Consider the following 17,134-nt stretch of genomic DNA (forward strand, 5'->3'; position numbering starts at 1 on the left):
AAAACTGCGAGGGAAAGAACTTCTACGCACACAACAAACTTTCCAGAATGCATTCTATTGTTTACTATGTATATGGAATGTTTCAAACAACTGATAAAAGTGACCCACAGGGCAGCAGTAAACAGATAGAGACAGAGATAATCCAAAAAAACGACAACAAAAATACTGTGTTGGCACACACTGAAAAATGATGTTATTTTGCTGCTATTTTGAGTGTCAGTGAATTTTTACAACTCTCAGGATGGCTTCTGTGTTCACTCTTATTTGTATTTTTTATAGTATTTTTTTAATCAATCTGTGCCACAGTTAAAGGTGAGTGGAGCACTGAAGATTTTTAAATATAGCTAGGATTGTAAATATAAAAAAGAATTATCTTTCAGCAGTTACTTTTTTTAGTGTTGGGTGCAAAAACAAGGCGTGAACGCATCATTTCACTCAAACAGCTTTTCTGTTTTTCCTTATTGAGCACCCTGAACACATTAGACCACATCTGTATTTAATGATTTGAGTCCACTGAGGATATTTGCTAAATCTTCATCAACTGCCTTCACAGATAAACAAACAGCTTGAAACACAAATGGTTCTGATGTAACAAAGTGCGTGACATGGTTCAGGGTTTCTGTCCAGCTTTGGCACCCCTGAAGCCCTGTGGGAGCCAAGATAAGATATGAACTCTGGTTATCACTAAGTCTCCACATTCTGTCACACTCGGTGGATTTCTGCCTCTAACTTCCACGTACTGGCAGAAAAACAGGCAGATTATGTCCCTCTGGCCCCTGACAGTGGAAACCAGTAAAGCACACATCATGTTCTGCTGCTCATGAATGACGCCTGATTTGATGGAGGTTTTCTGAATGAATACAAACCACGGTTTGGGGGACGCTTGCTGCCTCCTGCGGCCCCTGAGGAGCGGTGGAACGAAATCTGATCTCCTGCACCCTCCCCTGCTGCCCGCACTCCGCCGCTGCTCCTCCTGCTGCTGTGCGTAAAGGCGCACAGATCCCTGCGGAGCAGCCAGGGCACATCAGGAGGAGGGTCGGAGCTCGGCGGGACCGCAGCGCACAGGAGAGTAGCGTCAAGCCAAACTCACCGCAGCAGGGATGTTGGCTTTCAAAATAAAAGCCTGTGATTGAAAGTGTTTTGAATGTTAATTTAGATAAATGACGTGATACGTATTGGAAAAATAGACTGCGTTGTGTAAAGCATGCTGTCATGCAACTTGCACAATTGCACACCGGCAAGGGCACCTGAGAGAATTATTATTATTATTATTATTGTTATTATGTTAATGTTGCATAAGTTAATTCTGTCAATCAATAAGTGTAAATGAAATTAAAATATAAGTGAACGCAGCAGCTTTGATAATTTTAATGAAACTACTTGGAAACTGTGGTTATATTTAATGGGTTGAATTTTTTTTTTAACTTTCATGACATTTTGTAAGCAAAATGCATATTGTATCACTGAATTATGACTACAGTGCTCCATCATTTCATAATTTGCAAATTCTAATATAATATATTCTACAACATTAAAGGAAAGTGTTTTCATTTATTAATTTGGGGAGTTTGATAAGCATTCTGTGTATAGTGTTGGAATAATTTCATTTTGAAAGTACAAACCGGAACTTCTGTCGTTTCTTACTCAGGCTGTCTTGACGTCAGCAGCGCGCACTGCTCCGGTACATCTCAGGCTGCCCGCGGAGGAGAGACACCAGTCCGCGTTGGTTGGTCCGAAGTAACAAAACGCACCGACTGACATCTGCGCCAGAGAGGAGACACTGAAGCCGCTTCCTCTGCTCCCTGTCCTCCTCCTCCTGCTGCTCGCTCCTCGCTGTCCTACGTACGGCAGGATGAAGGTGTCTGGGACGTTTGGACACTTTGGACCGCAGCGCGCACTGGAAACTAGGATTTAGTAGAGAAGTTGGTTTTCTCAGCGGCGCTGCCTGAGGCGAGGACTCGGGGATTTTGGACTTTTTTTTTCCCTCCTCCATAAAAGCGCCAAATGTGAGGACTTAAAGGATTTAAAACGAGTTTTTGCGGGTTTCATGAAGTTTAACGGAGAATAAACGCTGTTCCCCCCCCCCCCCCCCCCCCCCCTGATTGCTTGGTACAACCAAAGCACTGACATTTACTGCCGAAACGGAAAAGATCTGGTGAGATTATTATTATTATTATTATTATTATTATTATTATGCATGCAGCCTGATGACAGAAAACCAGTTCACTTCCTTGTAGTTATGAAGTACAGGTTGCACTCTCAACTCTCTGAGGCGTTGTTACGCATTGTTTGTGCGCGCGCGGGTGCGTGCACTTAGCGTGGGTGCTGTCAGACCGGCTCACGGTCGTGCCTTCACACAGGTGGGGCAAAGGGAACGCCTGGCCGCTATTCGGTCCGTGCGTAACTGGCGCGTCTCACTCCGTGACTGCGTAATTACGCACGGGTTTTAATCACCCGGAGGTTTTGAAGACACCTGCGAAAAAAAAAACCTATAAATATTCTGTGCGAAAACGAGTTTCACAGTCAAAGTGTGTTGAATTGAGAGACGCGCGGTTTTAGTGTGAATCTTGATTATTCTGACTCAGATATTTCTTTGCGTATAGCCGAAAAAGTCAGACGTGGGCTGCACGCCTCTTTCTTCTCCTCGCTGCAGCGGTGACGTCCTCTGTGGGAACCACACTCCCTCTGATCACCTCTGAAGTTTCTCCAAAAAGCTGACTGCTCCCCCCTCCTCCCCCTCTCTTCTCTTTGAAGGAAAGAACCGTGCGGTTCTGTGCCATCAGCAGCAGATCATTCATCTTCAAACGCGCGCGCCTTTCGATGGAATTCAGATGCTGATTTTGGACACTCAGCTCAGCCGCGATGTTAAGACAATCGCCAAATTACAGCCTGCAGCATCCGAGGCGAGGGGCCGCGGTCTGCTGAGTATCGCTGCTGAATCTGTGAGTGGCGATAGATGCGCTTCGGATTTTCAATCAAACACGAGCCTTTTGGGTTGTCTCTTGCTTTTGCTGCACTTCTGCATTAGAAGAAGCTCTTCTCTTTTATGCACAGCGCTCACATTCACGCTCATATTTCTTTCATATATATATATATATATATATATATATATATATATATATATATATATATATATATATATATATATATATATATATACACACGTGTGTGTGTGTGTGTGTGTGTGCTTTCACAGCAGAAGGTTATTGATCTTATGGAGTGCGCAGCTCCCCGCTGAGATTTCTCTGCACTGGCATGACTGAAAATGTTTGTGACCTTATGAGACTTCATTCATCCTGTTTTTTTGGAAACAGTCCTGAGATGTTCCCACGTAGGAGCCTCAGTTACAGCTGATGTTCAGTTCTTTCTTCTTCATCTTTCCCCACATTTATGTGTGGTAGGGTCATTGTGTTTTCAGATTTTGGGTTATGATTTCACGCCCTTACTGATGCTGTACCCTGCCCGATTTGATCAGGATTACAGCAGTTTGGGGTTCAGTTTCTTGCTCCAGGGTAGTAGTTAGAAATCGACCCGCTGACCTTTTGACTGACAGACACTATTAGCACTTATGGACTACATTTCTGGAGTGTTTAGATGTTCAAACCTCTTTACAGTGACGCCTCAGATTCACCCATTCACACACACACACTCGGCTTGCAAGGCAGTCAGATGCACACCTGGAGCAACTTGGCATTTTGGGACCTTCACGATTTTACTGTTTGATGGATTTAAACTGAGAATCCTCTGGTCTTGAGCATATGTGAGTCTTAGGCACCCAAGTATATGTGGATAAATATGCTTTCTGGTGTGTGTGTGTGTGGGGGGGGGGGGAGGATCATAATTTCTAATTCCTATAATATCCTAGTAAAGTGCCAAAAATGAAATTTCAAACTCTGAAAAAAAGTTAGAGAATTTTGTCTATTTTTTTTTTAAATAAAGTTACTTTTTTATGAATACAATTGTGATTACTGTGTGCAGCACTATGGGTTACTGGTTAGTGCTGATGACTCACAGCAAGAAGGTTGTGGGATCACTTCCTGCCCTTTCTGTGTGGAGTTTGCATGTTCTCCCAGTGTTTGCACGGGTTCTCTCTGGGTGCTCCGGCTTCCTCCCACATCCAAAGACATGCAGGTTAGATGAGTTGGAAACTTTAAGTGTGTGCGAGTGTTTGTCTGTCTGTGTGCAGCCCTGTGACAGACTGGTGTCCTGTCCAGGGTGTACTCACGCCCTATGACTGCTGGGATAGGCTCCAGCGCCCCTGTGACCCTTAATTGGAGTAAGCAAGTACTGAAAATCGATGAATGGTGATTACTTTGTAGGTTTACAGGTCAGTGTAAAAACAACAAACAGGATCAACATTTTTGCTTTAAAGTGTAGCTGCACAAGATATTTAAGTTTTCAGTGCTTAGCATTATTTGCATAAATTGCGATGCAGATCTGGCTGTATCCGCTGTGGCGACCCCGAACAAAAAACGGGAACAGCCAAATGGACGACAACGACAACTTAATATGGAGAAGCTCTTTAATCTAAATCTTTAATTTAAGCAATTTTAATACATAGTATTGTATAATAAATATATTAAGACTTTGCTCATTATAATTAATAGTGTATTTTTATAGTGGCCCCACAGGGCCAAACAATGTCTCTGTGACAATGGTGACAGAGTTTTACTGTGCATTACTGTTTCATTTTCTGTGGTATTCATGACATGTTTTAATAGGGAATTATGACCTTCTTGTCCTTGTGATGGACATGAGACAGGCCGCCTGTCCACCATGTACCCCACCGTTCACTGGCTGAGTGCTGGGATCAGGTCCTGCCCCGTGACCCTTACCAGGACTACTATCCATTTGTTTTCTACTTTTTGAGTTTATACCGTATCAGCTGTGTTCATGAACTGTTTGCTTTTTGCTGCATCCTGCACGGGTTCTAGAACGCCCATGCAGGGATGGAGGCATCATCTGTTTTCTGTAGAGGACAAAGGTCTGTGCATTTGATGCTTTACCGTTACAGTCACAGACGCGTGGCCGTCTCCAGAGCTTTCCATCGAGATTCATGCCGGCCTGCAGAATGCTTTAAAGCTGAGTCTCTTCTCACCTGAGGGTGCGCAAGTGGTCCTCAAACAGCCCAGTCTCACGCTTTATTTTGTGTTCTGTCATAAAAATAGGTCGCTTTTGTGACATGTTTTTTTTTAATTTTGCCATTTATAATCCTTCTCCTTCTCCTAAGTCTATCCATAACACCCCCCCCCCCCCACACACACACACACACACTCCCCATCACAAAATGAATTTGTGCCCCTGTCACGAAAAGCATTCCCATTTTTGTGATGATATCACAAACCCACAGATTAATGCCTCACAAACTGTGAGACTGGGTTGCCCTCAAAGGGAGAGTGGTGACATGTGACCCCCCCCCCCCCCCCCCGCCTTACCCAGGACAGAGGGAGGACAATGATTTCAGCCACATTCAAAGAGTTTTTCTCCCTCTGAGCTGTTACAATGTAAAGAGAGTTCTGCATGATGAATGTTCATGTCGTGTTCCTTGTCGTGATTTAGTGGAGTTATGTTTTGCTTTCATGCTTTAAGAAAATGTTATCACAAAAACGTCACAAAGGCACTGAACTACATGCTGGGTCCTTTTGATCCTTTTCTCTGCATACTGAAGTTCAGTCGAAGTGACTTTAGTGTGCTATGGAGTCTGTACAGAGTTCACCTCCAGTTTTGTGCATGTCTGCTGTCGTTAGGGGTCGCCACATCAGATTGACCATCTCTATCTCACCCTGTCCTCTGGATCTCATTCTGTCCCACTGACCCCATGTGTCTCCTCCCCATATTCCCTTTGGTGTTTCACTTCAGTCCAACGTGGCAGCTTCATTTTCAGCATCCATCTCAATCTTGCCTTTCTCACTTTGTCTCAAAGACATCCTATGTGCACTGTTCCTCTGATCCACTCAGTCTAATACTGGCCATCCTCGTCATTCCCAAGAAAAACTGCAGCATCTCCATCTCTGCCACTTCCAGAACTGTAGACAACCTGTCCATTACAGTGTTGTAACTCCACGTGTTTAAAAGTCATCTACCTTCACCATTTCTGCTCTTGTCAACCGCTCCATTCCATGAACAAGAACATATACTCCATTTCACTCAGACACTCCTTCATTCCCCTTCTTTCCAGTGCCTACCTCCGCCTTTCTGGCCTTGTTTCAACATTTTCCCACCTGTCATTACAGCTCTCAATGTCAGCTGCAAACCTCATAGTCCATAATAACTGTTTTGTGATCAAACTGATCCACTTGTCCATCACCATTGCAAAAAAGAAAGGGCTTAGAGCTGATCATTGATACCCACCTCCACCATGAAGCCATCTGTCAGTCATACCACACACGTCACAGCTGTTACATTGTCCACAAACATAATATCTTGTAACTATATGTAGTTTTGAAGTAAATATTAAAATATAGAAGATGTAGTGTGGTTGTTCTGTCAGTGAAGGGCATTTTTGGCTATTCTCAAACACGACTGGGTTTTGTTCACTTCATCAGTGATGCCGGTTACTCTATTCTGACCACTTTTTTTAGTAACAAGTAATCTAACGCGTTAATCGTTCCAAATCAGTAATCAGATTAAAGTTACTTCTCCAAGTCACTGTGCGTTACTATTATTTTTGCATTGTGGGTCGATAGCAGCATTAAACTTGGTCCGTGGGCAGGGGGTCGGGGTTCGACTGAACTGCCCACTTTAAGTGAGCTGTGAGCTTTTCATCCGTAGTTTTCTGCAGCAGCTACGACTCGACCTCATCTCTTAAAGCGCCATGACAACAGCACACCTGCACTGAGCTTTACAAAGACATTTTTAAGCTTTTTTCACCTTTATTTAGAATTCTGAGCTGAGCAGCTCCATATCTGCTCGTTAAAAACAGCTGATCCTCTGCAACACATCAACAACTAACACTATTTTCCATTCAAATGCACCTAAACTCTCTTTCTGAGGACCACATGATGTGAAAACACAATAAAACGTTCTTACCTGTAAATCTGGTCATGTTTTCTGCATAAATAAATGTTATCCATTCTTTGTGCTCAAACGCCAAAACAGGGACGAATCCAGATGGAATGGGGGCGTGGGGCAAGGATGTGCCCCCCCCCCCCAACACCCCTAGATTAAAGGTCCAATTTTGAAGCCTTTTTTTTTTTTTACTATAACTACTAATACTACTTATAATAATAATAATTTCGACAAGTAAAATGTTTAAAGAGAATTTAAATGTTAGAAAAATGTTAGAAAGAATTTAATAGTTACATTTATAAATAATGCAGGTTAGAAATTGTAAGTTTTACTGTTACAGTGCTGTCAACAGTTAAATATGAGGTCAAGAAAGAGGTCTTTATTTTACTTTTTATAAAACAAGTATTTATTTTCATTGAAGTCAAGAAAGGGTGACTGTAAAGTGAGTTTTGGCAAAACAGGTATCATTGTCATGTTGAGGTGGTAGAGGGTTGTTGTCGGCAGCTGGGGAAAGTAACTAAAAAAGTAACTAGTAATCTAACTTAGTTACTTTTACAATTGAGTAATCAGTGAAGTAGCTAAGTTACTTTTTTAAGGAGTAATCAGTAATTGGATTACTTTTTCATAGTAACTGTGGCAACACTGCACTTCATCCTATCAATCACTGCGTAAAACCTGGAAAATGATCAGATCTTTGTACCCTGTCTAAATTGTTATTCATCCCTAAATTAGTTAATACAAAGCCTCTTTTATGTTCCCATTTCTTCTCACATGGCTCAAGAGTCAGTCATGTCATGAGAGACGCTCTTGGGATAAACATTTTCACACTGATATGAATCAACTCTTAAGCTCTGACAAATCAGAAAATCAAAAGTTGGTAAAATGCTGAGATCGTTCTGTGTGCACGCCTGCCAGAGAAAACAAAAAAGTTTGAATCGGCGAGGCCTGCAATCAGCCGCCGCTACGCCTGGAGAGCGGAGGCCTTATCGTACTGTATAAACAAACCACAGCATGCGCTGTAAGAAGGTGAGTTCGGGCTGCAGTGAGCGGAAAGAACATTACAAACGTACACTACGGGATAGCACGGTAGTTGTACTGGTGGTGTTTAGATTAGGATTGTGCCACTTTATCTGTACATCATGTGATGAGTCCCCATTTGGTGTTTTGTGTGTTACAAGCTGATAATGTGCAAACGGAACCTTGCAGATTCAGTTGGCCTCTGCCTGAGCTCCAGTATGTGCTGAGCAAGGAGCCGGTCACAAGTTCTCAGAGGGAAAGAAAAACAGCAGTGTTAAGACTAAAGACAACACAACCTCTCTCTGTACTGTGTGCACGTACAATGCACCTCTGTGTGCGAGCAAAGCCCACTGAAATGTTGGCGTGCGTGCAGCTTTCGCGGGGGGTTTTGTCTGGGGAGGGGTACTGTACGGCTCACATCCAAAACTGCTCTGACACGTGAAAGAGCGGCTGAAGTTTTTAGCTGACAGTGAGAGTTATGTTGTTCGTGTTGAGGGTGGGGTTTGCTCTCCGTCCACCTTGGTGCATTCCAGCAACGTTTAAGCAAGCAGCAAGCACGACCTACAAGCCTCAAGGCGTGACGGCCAATTGATACTGTAGACGTCAGTGTTCTGCAACCTGCTGGAAGATGAGTGAATCAGTGGCATGTCACACTCAAGAGCTTCTCAAGCAGAAAGGAGTCAGAATGTCAGTTATCTCTGTCTTCTAAATATTTCTGTTGGGTCTTGTTCAAGGTTAAGATGACGTGTAGATTACAGACTGCTGATTGATATGTACATTATTGTATTTACACTGGAGGTAGCTTCAAGTCTTCAGAGTCCTGATGGGTGTACAGTAGTTTTTAGAGCTGAAACAACTAATCGACTTAATCGATTAAAATCGATTATTAAAATAGTTGTCAACTAATTTAGTCATCGATTAGTTGCTAAATAACTTTGTTTTACCACAGATGTTTCATTTCTTCCATATAATCAACCAAGCTTTGCTTTGAATCTTGCACCAATGAAGGAGTGTTTGGAGCTGCTGCTTCGTTGGTTTCATTTGTTTTATTTCACTTTATCTTAATTTTTCCCCACTAAAACCCTAAAGAGCATATGTCTGTGAGGAATATTTACCTTTATTATGTTAAACTGACCTGTTATGGTCTTCTGAAACAGTTGATAAATGTATTTTATGCTAACGTCGATGCTAACGCATTAGTATGTCTTGTCTATGGCGTTTTCAATGTTAAAGTTAGCACTAAGCTGCTGGCATTTCAGCATGTTTGTGCATTTGTTTTCTGTATAATAATTAATGGCTCAGCGTTTGTTGTCGTAAAAGAATCAAATGTATTACTATGTATTATTATTATTTTTATTTATATATTAATAATAATAGCAACAATAATAACAGTAATAATAACTAATAATGCTACAATACAATTTTAGAGAAAGAGACATGAGTCACATGTGTCATTGTGAAATGACCACATAGTTTACAAGTTATACAGAGAATGTTGCAAGAGGCTACAGTTTTTGATTTAGGTTTTATGGTTAACTGGTTATGCTAATTGCTAATTTGCAGCAACAAAAATACCTCTTTTTTCACCATATATTTTATAACATTTATATGTTTCAATGTTGTTTTATGGCAACTCAGCACTTTGATAAAGCAATGCCATTTGAAATAATTATTTCTTTATTATAAACTGTTTTATTCTTTATTATTTTATATTTCAACAGCCAAGGGATATTTGATGATTTGTTGATTTTCAAGTGTTTTAAGTTTTCAAATAATGTTCTGTTGTTAAATAAAGTGATGGAAGGAGAGAAAAACTGTTTCCCTAGCACATTTTAAAAAAATTCCCCACTAATCCGATTAATCGATTAATCGTGTCGAAATCCCATCAGATTCATCGATGATCCAAATTATCGTTTGTTGCAGCCCTAGTAGTTTTACAGCACAGTTGTGACACCTTGACAATAACTAGTAACAAATGTGATGACTGGATGTCTTCAGTGCCAGGTGTTTCCAGAGAATCCTTAGACATGCTGACTTAAGGTGCCTTGACACTTGTACAAATTTGATCCACGCACTTGCATGAAATCTGCCGTGCAGGAGAGTATACTCATTATAAACCGTTGTAACCTGTACACAGCTTCATGCCAGTGCACAAAGAAAATTTTGAAATGTTCAAAATCTCCGTCACGCATTAATTATGTGAACTTCATGTGAACATTGCACAAACAATTAAAAAACACAGCGTGTGAGTCCAATTGAATGTGTCAACACACTGCATCACAGGGCAGCTCATCTGAATGATTATAATGAGATGTTATCTGTCATAAACATGATTTTACAGCTGCTCATAAGAAGGACATGAACATGCAACTGTTTTACCAAGTCATTACAATATTACAAGTAATTACACTTTAGACTATTCCAAATGCATTCTCCACTTCATGAAGGGCATGAGACAGAGAGAGAGAGAGAGAGAGAGAGAGAGAGAGAGAAGCTGTAGCTGGAATGGTCCTCTGTGAATCCGGAAGGGATTAGAGGTGTTTTCATCAGCCATATTCTAAGAGAAAATGATTAATGCGCTATAAAATAATTATTTTATATGCACAGTGTCCAGCAGCACAAAATGCAGCATTCAGCGCAACACAGTGGGAGGCATTGTCATGTCAAAGTGCACGGGAGTGCAGAGCCAAAATGCATGCAAGTGTCAAGGCACCTTTAGATGAGACCTGTTAGATCTATGAAGGCACTTGCTGTGACTCTACAGCCTCAGGGTGGGTAGAACAACCGTGTCATATTCATCATCCGTGTGATAGTGCCCTGCGATATGGATTGTTCAATCCCACAACCACAGTGAGAAATCAAAATGCACTCTCAGAGCAGTTTATGATGGCGTCATGTAAAGTGATCTAGTCTATTAGATTGTGATACCCTTACAAAATGGAGTAGATTTGTGATGGTATCACAATCTAATAGATCACACACTGCTTTAAGAGTGGGCTGTTTTGTGGACCCATCATGGGACGTTAGGGTTCTGGTGACCCCATCACGAAAATCAACAACATTTTGTGAGGGATTCATGATCTAATACAATGAGACTGGGCTGAAAATCAACAGCATGTTTCTTGGGGAAAAAATGTACTTTGTTAATAATGCCAACAAAAATAATGTGATAAAATAACAAGAAATCATGTCAAATATAAATTAATTTGAAACCACTTAATTTGAGCACATCCCTATTGCCCTGTGGTCAGCACAGCAGCATTGAGGCTGAAATGATCAATGCTCCGGTTTTTCCTGTTGTGCTCCACACAAGTCAAAATAAAATGCTTTTCTTATACATGTAACTGGCTATAAAGTCATTTTTACATGAAGACATAAGTTAACAGTCACTGAAATGTGATCTAAACTGTGATTGTGTTGTTTGAACCAGCACGCTCGTTTCAGCCTTAGCGATCATTAATTAAGCACAGCCATGGATTTATTTAATGTAAAACTGAAAAAAAAAGAGAAACAAACAAAAAAGTCATCTGGATTTTAACCTTTAAGGGGAAGATTTGAAAATGAACATACAATATTAAACATTTGCTCAAATAAGAAAATTATTAAAGGGGTCATATAGTGCAGAAATAGTTTTATAGTACATTTAACATTTTCATGTGTTTAACTTTTAATGTTAAAGATCGCCAAAGCTCCACAGTGTTTTCACAGACATTCTCCTGCTTTTAAACATCATTTAAGCCAAATACAAGTTGTAAGAGACATATGTGGCATACATACATGCACACACACAAACACACACACACATACACATATATATTAAAAAATACACCCCACATACTTTAGTTTTACCAAAGATTATTAAAAGTACCCCACCCCAACACACACACACACACACACACACACACACACACACACACACACACACACACACACACACACACACACACACACACACACACACACACACTCAGCATCTCAGGAATACCACTGTATTCCAAAACTTGATACTTCTCCTAAAACTTGTGGAAAATAATGACATATCGGCCACAATGCATCCAATAATAATGTCATGTGACATGATTTCCTGAGTATGATCCAACATATAGGTACCTCATTGCTCAGGACCCCAACAAAGCCAAAGGGACACACATGTATCACCTACCTGTGGCAGATATATTGCTATTTTTGATCAATAAGGATGCTGGATCACTGGTCTGCCTGAGTTGTTACCAGCTACGACCCGGGGGTGGGGGGGGAGCACCAAACAGCACCGGTACATATGCCGAGACTCCTGATTTTGTCCTGAATTGTTCAAGTTGCTGAGTCTGATGTCTTTTTTCACTATGGTAATGTCAATCTGGCCAAAACAATCAGTGGCCGTGACAACAATCCTCAAAAATCTGTGTGGAATATGAGGTTCAGACCCGAAGACAACTGTTTGTGAGTGTGCTCAATTTTCCGGTCTTATTTTCTTTACCCTCATTTTCTTCTCATTTTCCATGTGTGGTAATTATTTTCTGATTACACCAGGCAAATGTGGTCAGAACGACATTACCAGATTCAGACAAAAACATTCAATTTGCTGTTTTAAATGCATGACTGGGTTTTGTTTTCGTCTTCAGGTCAGTGGTGGGGAATTTGTGGACAGTCCCTTGTGGCATTGGAGGCCACTGTTCTTCTGGACAGCATGCAGATGGAGGATGTTGTCTAAGTTGGGGTTGGGCCTTGCTGCTCTGTGTCTCACCTCGTCATCCAGAGGAATGACAGCTCTGTGGTGCTCATTCTGGCTTTCCTTCCTTCTGCCTCTGTGCGTCACTCCAGCCAGGCTGCCCACGGCTCAGCCCACAGGTATGATCATCAGGGTGGTAGCTGTAGCTAGGTAGAGTGGTAATGAAGGATTACACAGTGGTCAAAATTTAAAAATGTTTCTGTCATACTCAAAAGTATAAATCATTATTCATCTGATTATAAAGATTCCAAAAAGATATAGTTTATCGTATCTGTGACTGAATATTATGGAGCTAATTTCATAACTTGCAGTCATAGATTGTCCAAACTATGCATATTTGGAATCCCTATGATCAGACAAATAATGTGGTATAGTTTTCAATATGATTTGAACATTTTTAAATTTTGAAACCCTGCTATCATGCATTTTTGTGTCGGCCATGGTATACCAAGGCTGGATTGTGAATGGTGTTTTGCCACCTTAAGTGGTACCAATTAAGTCAAAGTTGGCTTTGGGTTCATGGACTATGTATAGTAATGTTAATTATCAGTTGCCTTACAATAGTCAAGCCAGCATAGAGGAGCTGGACAGGGTCAGTTACACTAGCTTCATGGCAGCAAAATTGAATTAAATTTCTATATGCCATGGCCAGCTGGTTGACTAACCTATTTCACCTGTCCTTCACTATCAGTGAACTTTGATACACAAATTTGTGTCAGTTCCCATTTACAAGCTGTCTCAATGTGGTTGACCTGTGAAGCAACAGAAATGTTCAAAAAGCAAGTAACTGTCATGTTAATTAGCCATATCACATAATATCTGGATATCGTTGAAAAGCTTACATTCTCCCAAACATATTGAAGCCAAGCATGATATTGTCTGACAATGGTACACCAGCCAAAATCCAACAAAAGCACAAGATAGCCGAATAACATGCACTCTAAATTCCTTTGAATTTTAAAGTCCTTCACTGTAATTCAACCGTATAGTAGAGTAGCACGTTTGATTGATGGGTTGGTGATTTCATCCTTAAAATAGCAGTAACTTGACAATAAATTCCACTCGGGATATTATCTTTATGTGTTCGTAATAACCACAAACTGGAATTTGTCTCAGCTGCAATATTGCAACATCCTATGACATGTTTTTTTTTTAAATACCAAGATGTTTCCCCTGTGATGTCATACGTAGCACACTCCCAATCGTATTCTCACCACAATAGCTGCCATGTTTGCTTTTGCTGTGTCTTTTCTTTTTTAATTGTACACCTTTGAACCCAAATTATATTTTTGAAGTGAGAAAAAATTTTGAAGTATCATAAATTAACAATTTGCTGCGACACAACAACACAAACTGCTCAGACGAGTCTTTTTCTAATTAACGAAGGTAATTTTCTGCAAAGGGCAGCTGTCCATAAAATGGGAAAAAAAAATGTCATATTCCCAGTGTTCCCGTCTCTTCTGTCATTGTTCACGTCTGCTTTTTGAGTTATTGCCTAGGAAAATATGGTGTGTGCTTAGAAGTGTGTTTATTCTTTGTTCATTACTTCACATAGGGGCGTCTCAAACCACACATTTATGCCAACATGGTGGAGTTGTGTTTAGTTTTTGTTATGGAGGGATTTAATTGAAGTCTTCTTAGTTTGCTGAGCTTAAAGTGATTTTCCCTCTTTGTTCTTGAGGCACAGGAATACACAAAGATCAATCCAAAGTAAATGCTTGCTTTAAACTCTCCGTATTGCACAAAACACAGCGGCACCATAAATTCTTTCTGTTGGTTCTTTCTATGTGACACTTGTAGTGCACGTGCGTCTGAGGTCAGGGTGATCTGATTCTGTACATGTGCATGAATTACACTGATTGTAAGTGAAAAATCTTCCCTTCTCCACGTGTGTGTAATAGACCTGTTGGGATTCTGTTCGCCTGATTGCCTTCCCCGCTGGGAACTATCAGAGGCAATCATGCGTCCCGTGGTCCAAAAGCCAAACATACTTTTAAAAACCCCTCCAGGGTCCAGCTGAGCAGACTGTGATCTCTGTGTGTCTGTGCGGTGTGGAGCTGTGAGGAGGATGTTGCCATGTTGGATGTTTGCTGTGTCAGTGTGTGATGATTAACTGACACATGATAGTCCGCTGATAACAGCAGCCGTGTGCTTCAGAGATGCATTTTTAAAAAATACTTACCGGGTTTTGCATCTGAACTCTTCATATATATATATATATCTATATACGAGGTCTGTGAGAAAAGTATCCGACCTTTTTATTTTATGCAAAAAATATATGGATTTGATTCATATGTTTTTACGTCAGCCAAGCTTGAACCTTCGTGTGCATGCGTGAGTTTTTCCACGCCTGTCGGTTGCGTCATTCGCCTGTGGGAAGGCTTTGAGTGAGCACTGGTCCACCCCTCTCGTCGTTTCATTGCGAGGAAATGGCGGAATGATTTGGGCTTTTTTTCCATCAGAATTTTTTCAGAAACTGTTAGAGACAAGCAGCTGGAAACCATTCGAAAAATTTGTCTGGCTTTAAGGACGGCCCACAATGGCGCACAGTGCGCCGCGCTCCGAGCCGCCATCGAGAGGCAGAAACCACCACATCATTTCTAAACGGATCGCTGTGTGGAGCCGGGACCATCGTGTGCAATTTCTCTGGTTATCACAAGAGCTGGACATCAACCATTTTCCGGCAGATTTCACTTTTAACAAGAGATTTTGTCATGGAAAGCCAAGCGGAGGCTTCGCGCATCAGGACCGATTCGCTGGTCGAGCGAGACAAAGGAACACCTCCGTTTCGGAGTGTTAAAGGACAAGTTGGGACATGCCTATCTCGGCTTTCAGTGCTTACCAGTCGAGTGAGTATAAGAGAAATTGTGGAGAAGTATCAATGATGTGGTGGTTTCTGCCTCTCGATGGCGGCTCGGAGCGTGGCGCGCCGTGCGCCATTGTGGGCCGTCCTTAAAGCTGTAGTAACACTCCTTATTCTCTGTGAAGCCCGTAAAATTTTCACCGAAAGCCAGATAAATGTTTCTGAATGGTTTCCAGCTGCTTGTCTCTAACAGTTTCTGAAAAAATTCTGATGGAAAAAAACCCCAAATCATTCCGCCATTTCCTCACAATGAAACAATGACGAGAGGGGTGGACCAGTGCTCACTCAAAGCCTGCCCACAGGCGAATGACACAACCGACAGGCGTGGAAAAACTCACACATGTGCACGAAGGTTCAAGCTTGGCTGACATAAAAACATATGAATCAAATCCATATATTTTTTGCATAAAATAAAAAGGTTGGATTCTTTCCTCACAGACCTCGTATATATATATATATATATATATATATATGTGTGTGTGTGTGTTGGGGGGGTGGAAATTGCAGTGGTTGAGTATATTAGTGCAAACCAGCAACTGACCATACAGGAGAGAAAAAAAAAAAAGTATTTCATGTCACTGTCATTTGGTGAAAACAAACAGTCATCAATCAATCAATCAATCAATTTTTTTATATAGCGCCAAATCACAACAAACAGTTGCCCCAAGGCGCTTTATATTGTAAGGCAAGGCCATACAATAATTATGTAAAACCCCAACGGTCAAAACGACCCCCTGTGAGCAAGCACTTGGCTACAGTGGGAAGGAAAAACTCCCTTTTAACAGGAAGAAACCTCCAGCAGAACCAGGCTCAGGGAGGGGCAGTCTTCTGCTGGGACTGGTTGGGGCTGAGGGAGAGAACCAGGAAAAAGACATGCTGTGGAGGGGAGCAGAGATCGATCACTAATGATTAAATGCAGAGTGGTGCATACAGAGCAAAAAGAGAAAGAAACAATGCATCATGGGTACCCCCAGCAGTCTACGTCTATAGCAGCATAACTAAGGGATGGTTCAGGGTCACCTGATCCAGCCCTAACTATAAGCTTTAGCAAAAAGGAAAGTTTTAAGCCTAATCTTAAAAGTAGAGAGGGTGTCTGTCTCCCTGATCTGAATTGGGAGCTGGTTCCACAGGAGAGGAGCCTGAAAGCTGAAGGCTCTGCCTCCCATTCTACTCTTACAAACCCTAGGAACTACAAGTAAGCCTGCAGTCTGAGAGCGAAGCGCTCTATTGGGGTGATATGGTACTACGAGGTCCCTAAGATAAGATGGGACCTGATTATTCAAAACCTTATAAGTAAGAAGAAGAATTTTAAATTCTATTCTAGAATTAACAGGAAGCCAATGAAGAGAGGCCAATATGGGTGAGATATGCTCTCTCCTTCTAGTCCCCGTCAGTACTCTAGCTGCAGCATTTTGAATTAACTGAAGGCTTTTTAGGGAACTTTTGGACAACCTGATAATAATTAACTACAATAGTCCAGCCTAGAGGAAATAAATGCATGAATTAGTTTTTCAGCA

The 17,134-nt window shown here is 41.3% G+C and overlaps 1 protein-coding gene across 1 annotated transcript in view; it reads left to right on the forward strand.

Annotated features, from left to right (window-relative positions):
- Window positions 1-1,693: 1,693 nt before the first annotated feature.
- fgfr3 (fibroblast growth factor receptor 3) overlaps window positions 1,694-17,134 on the forward strand; it is a 199,955-nt gene continuing 184,514 nt past the window's right edge. Inside the window, 2 exon segments of the mRNA XM_034160088.1 lie at window positions 1,694-2,155; window positions 12,648-12,873. Of these exon segments, the coding sequence (XP_034015979.1) occupies window positions 12,726-12,873 (148 nt within the window). The 5' untranslated portion in view covers window positions 1,694-2,155; window positions 12,648-12,725.

This window comes from Thalassophryne amazonica, chromosome 19, assembly GCF_902500255.1.
Source record: "Thalassophryne amazonica chromosome 19, fThaAma1.1, whole genome shotgun sequence".
NCBI classification, from domain to species: domain Eukaryota; kingdom Metazoa; phylum Chordata; class Actinopteri; order Batrachoidiformes; family Batrachoididae; genus Thalassophryne; species Thalassophryne amazonica.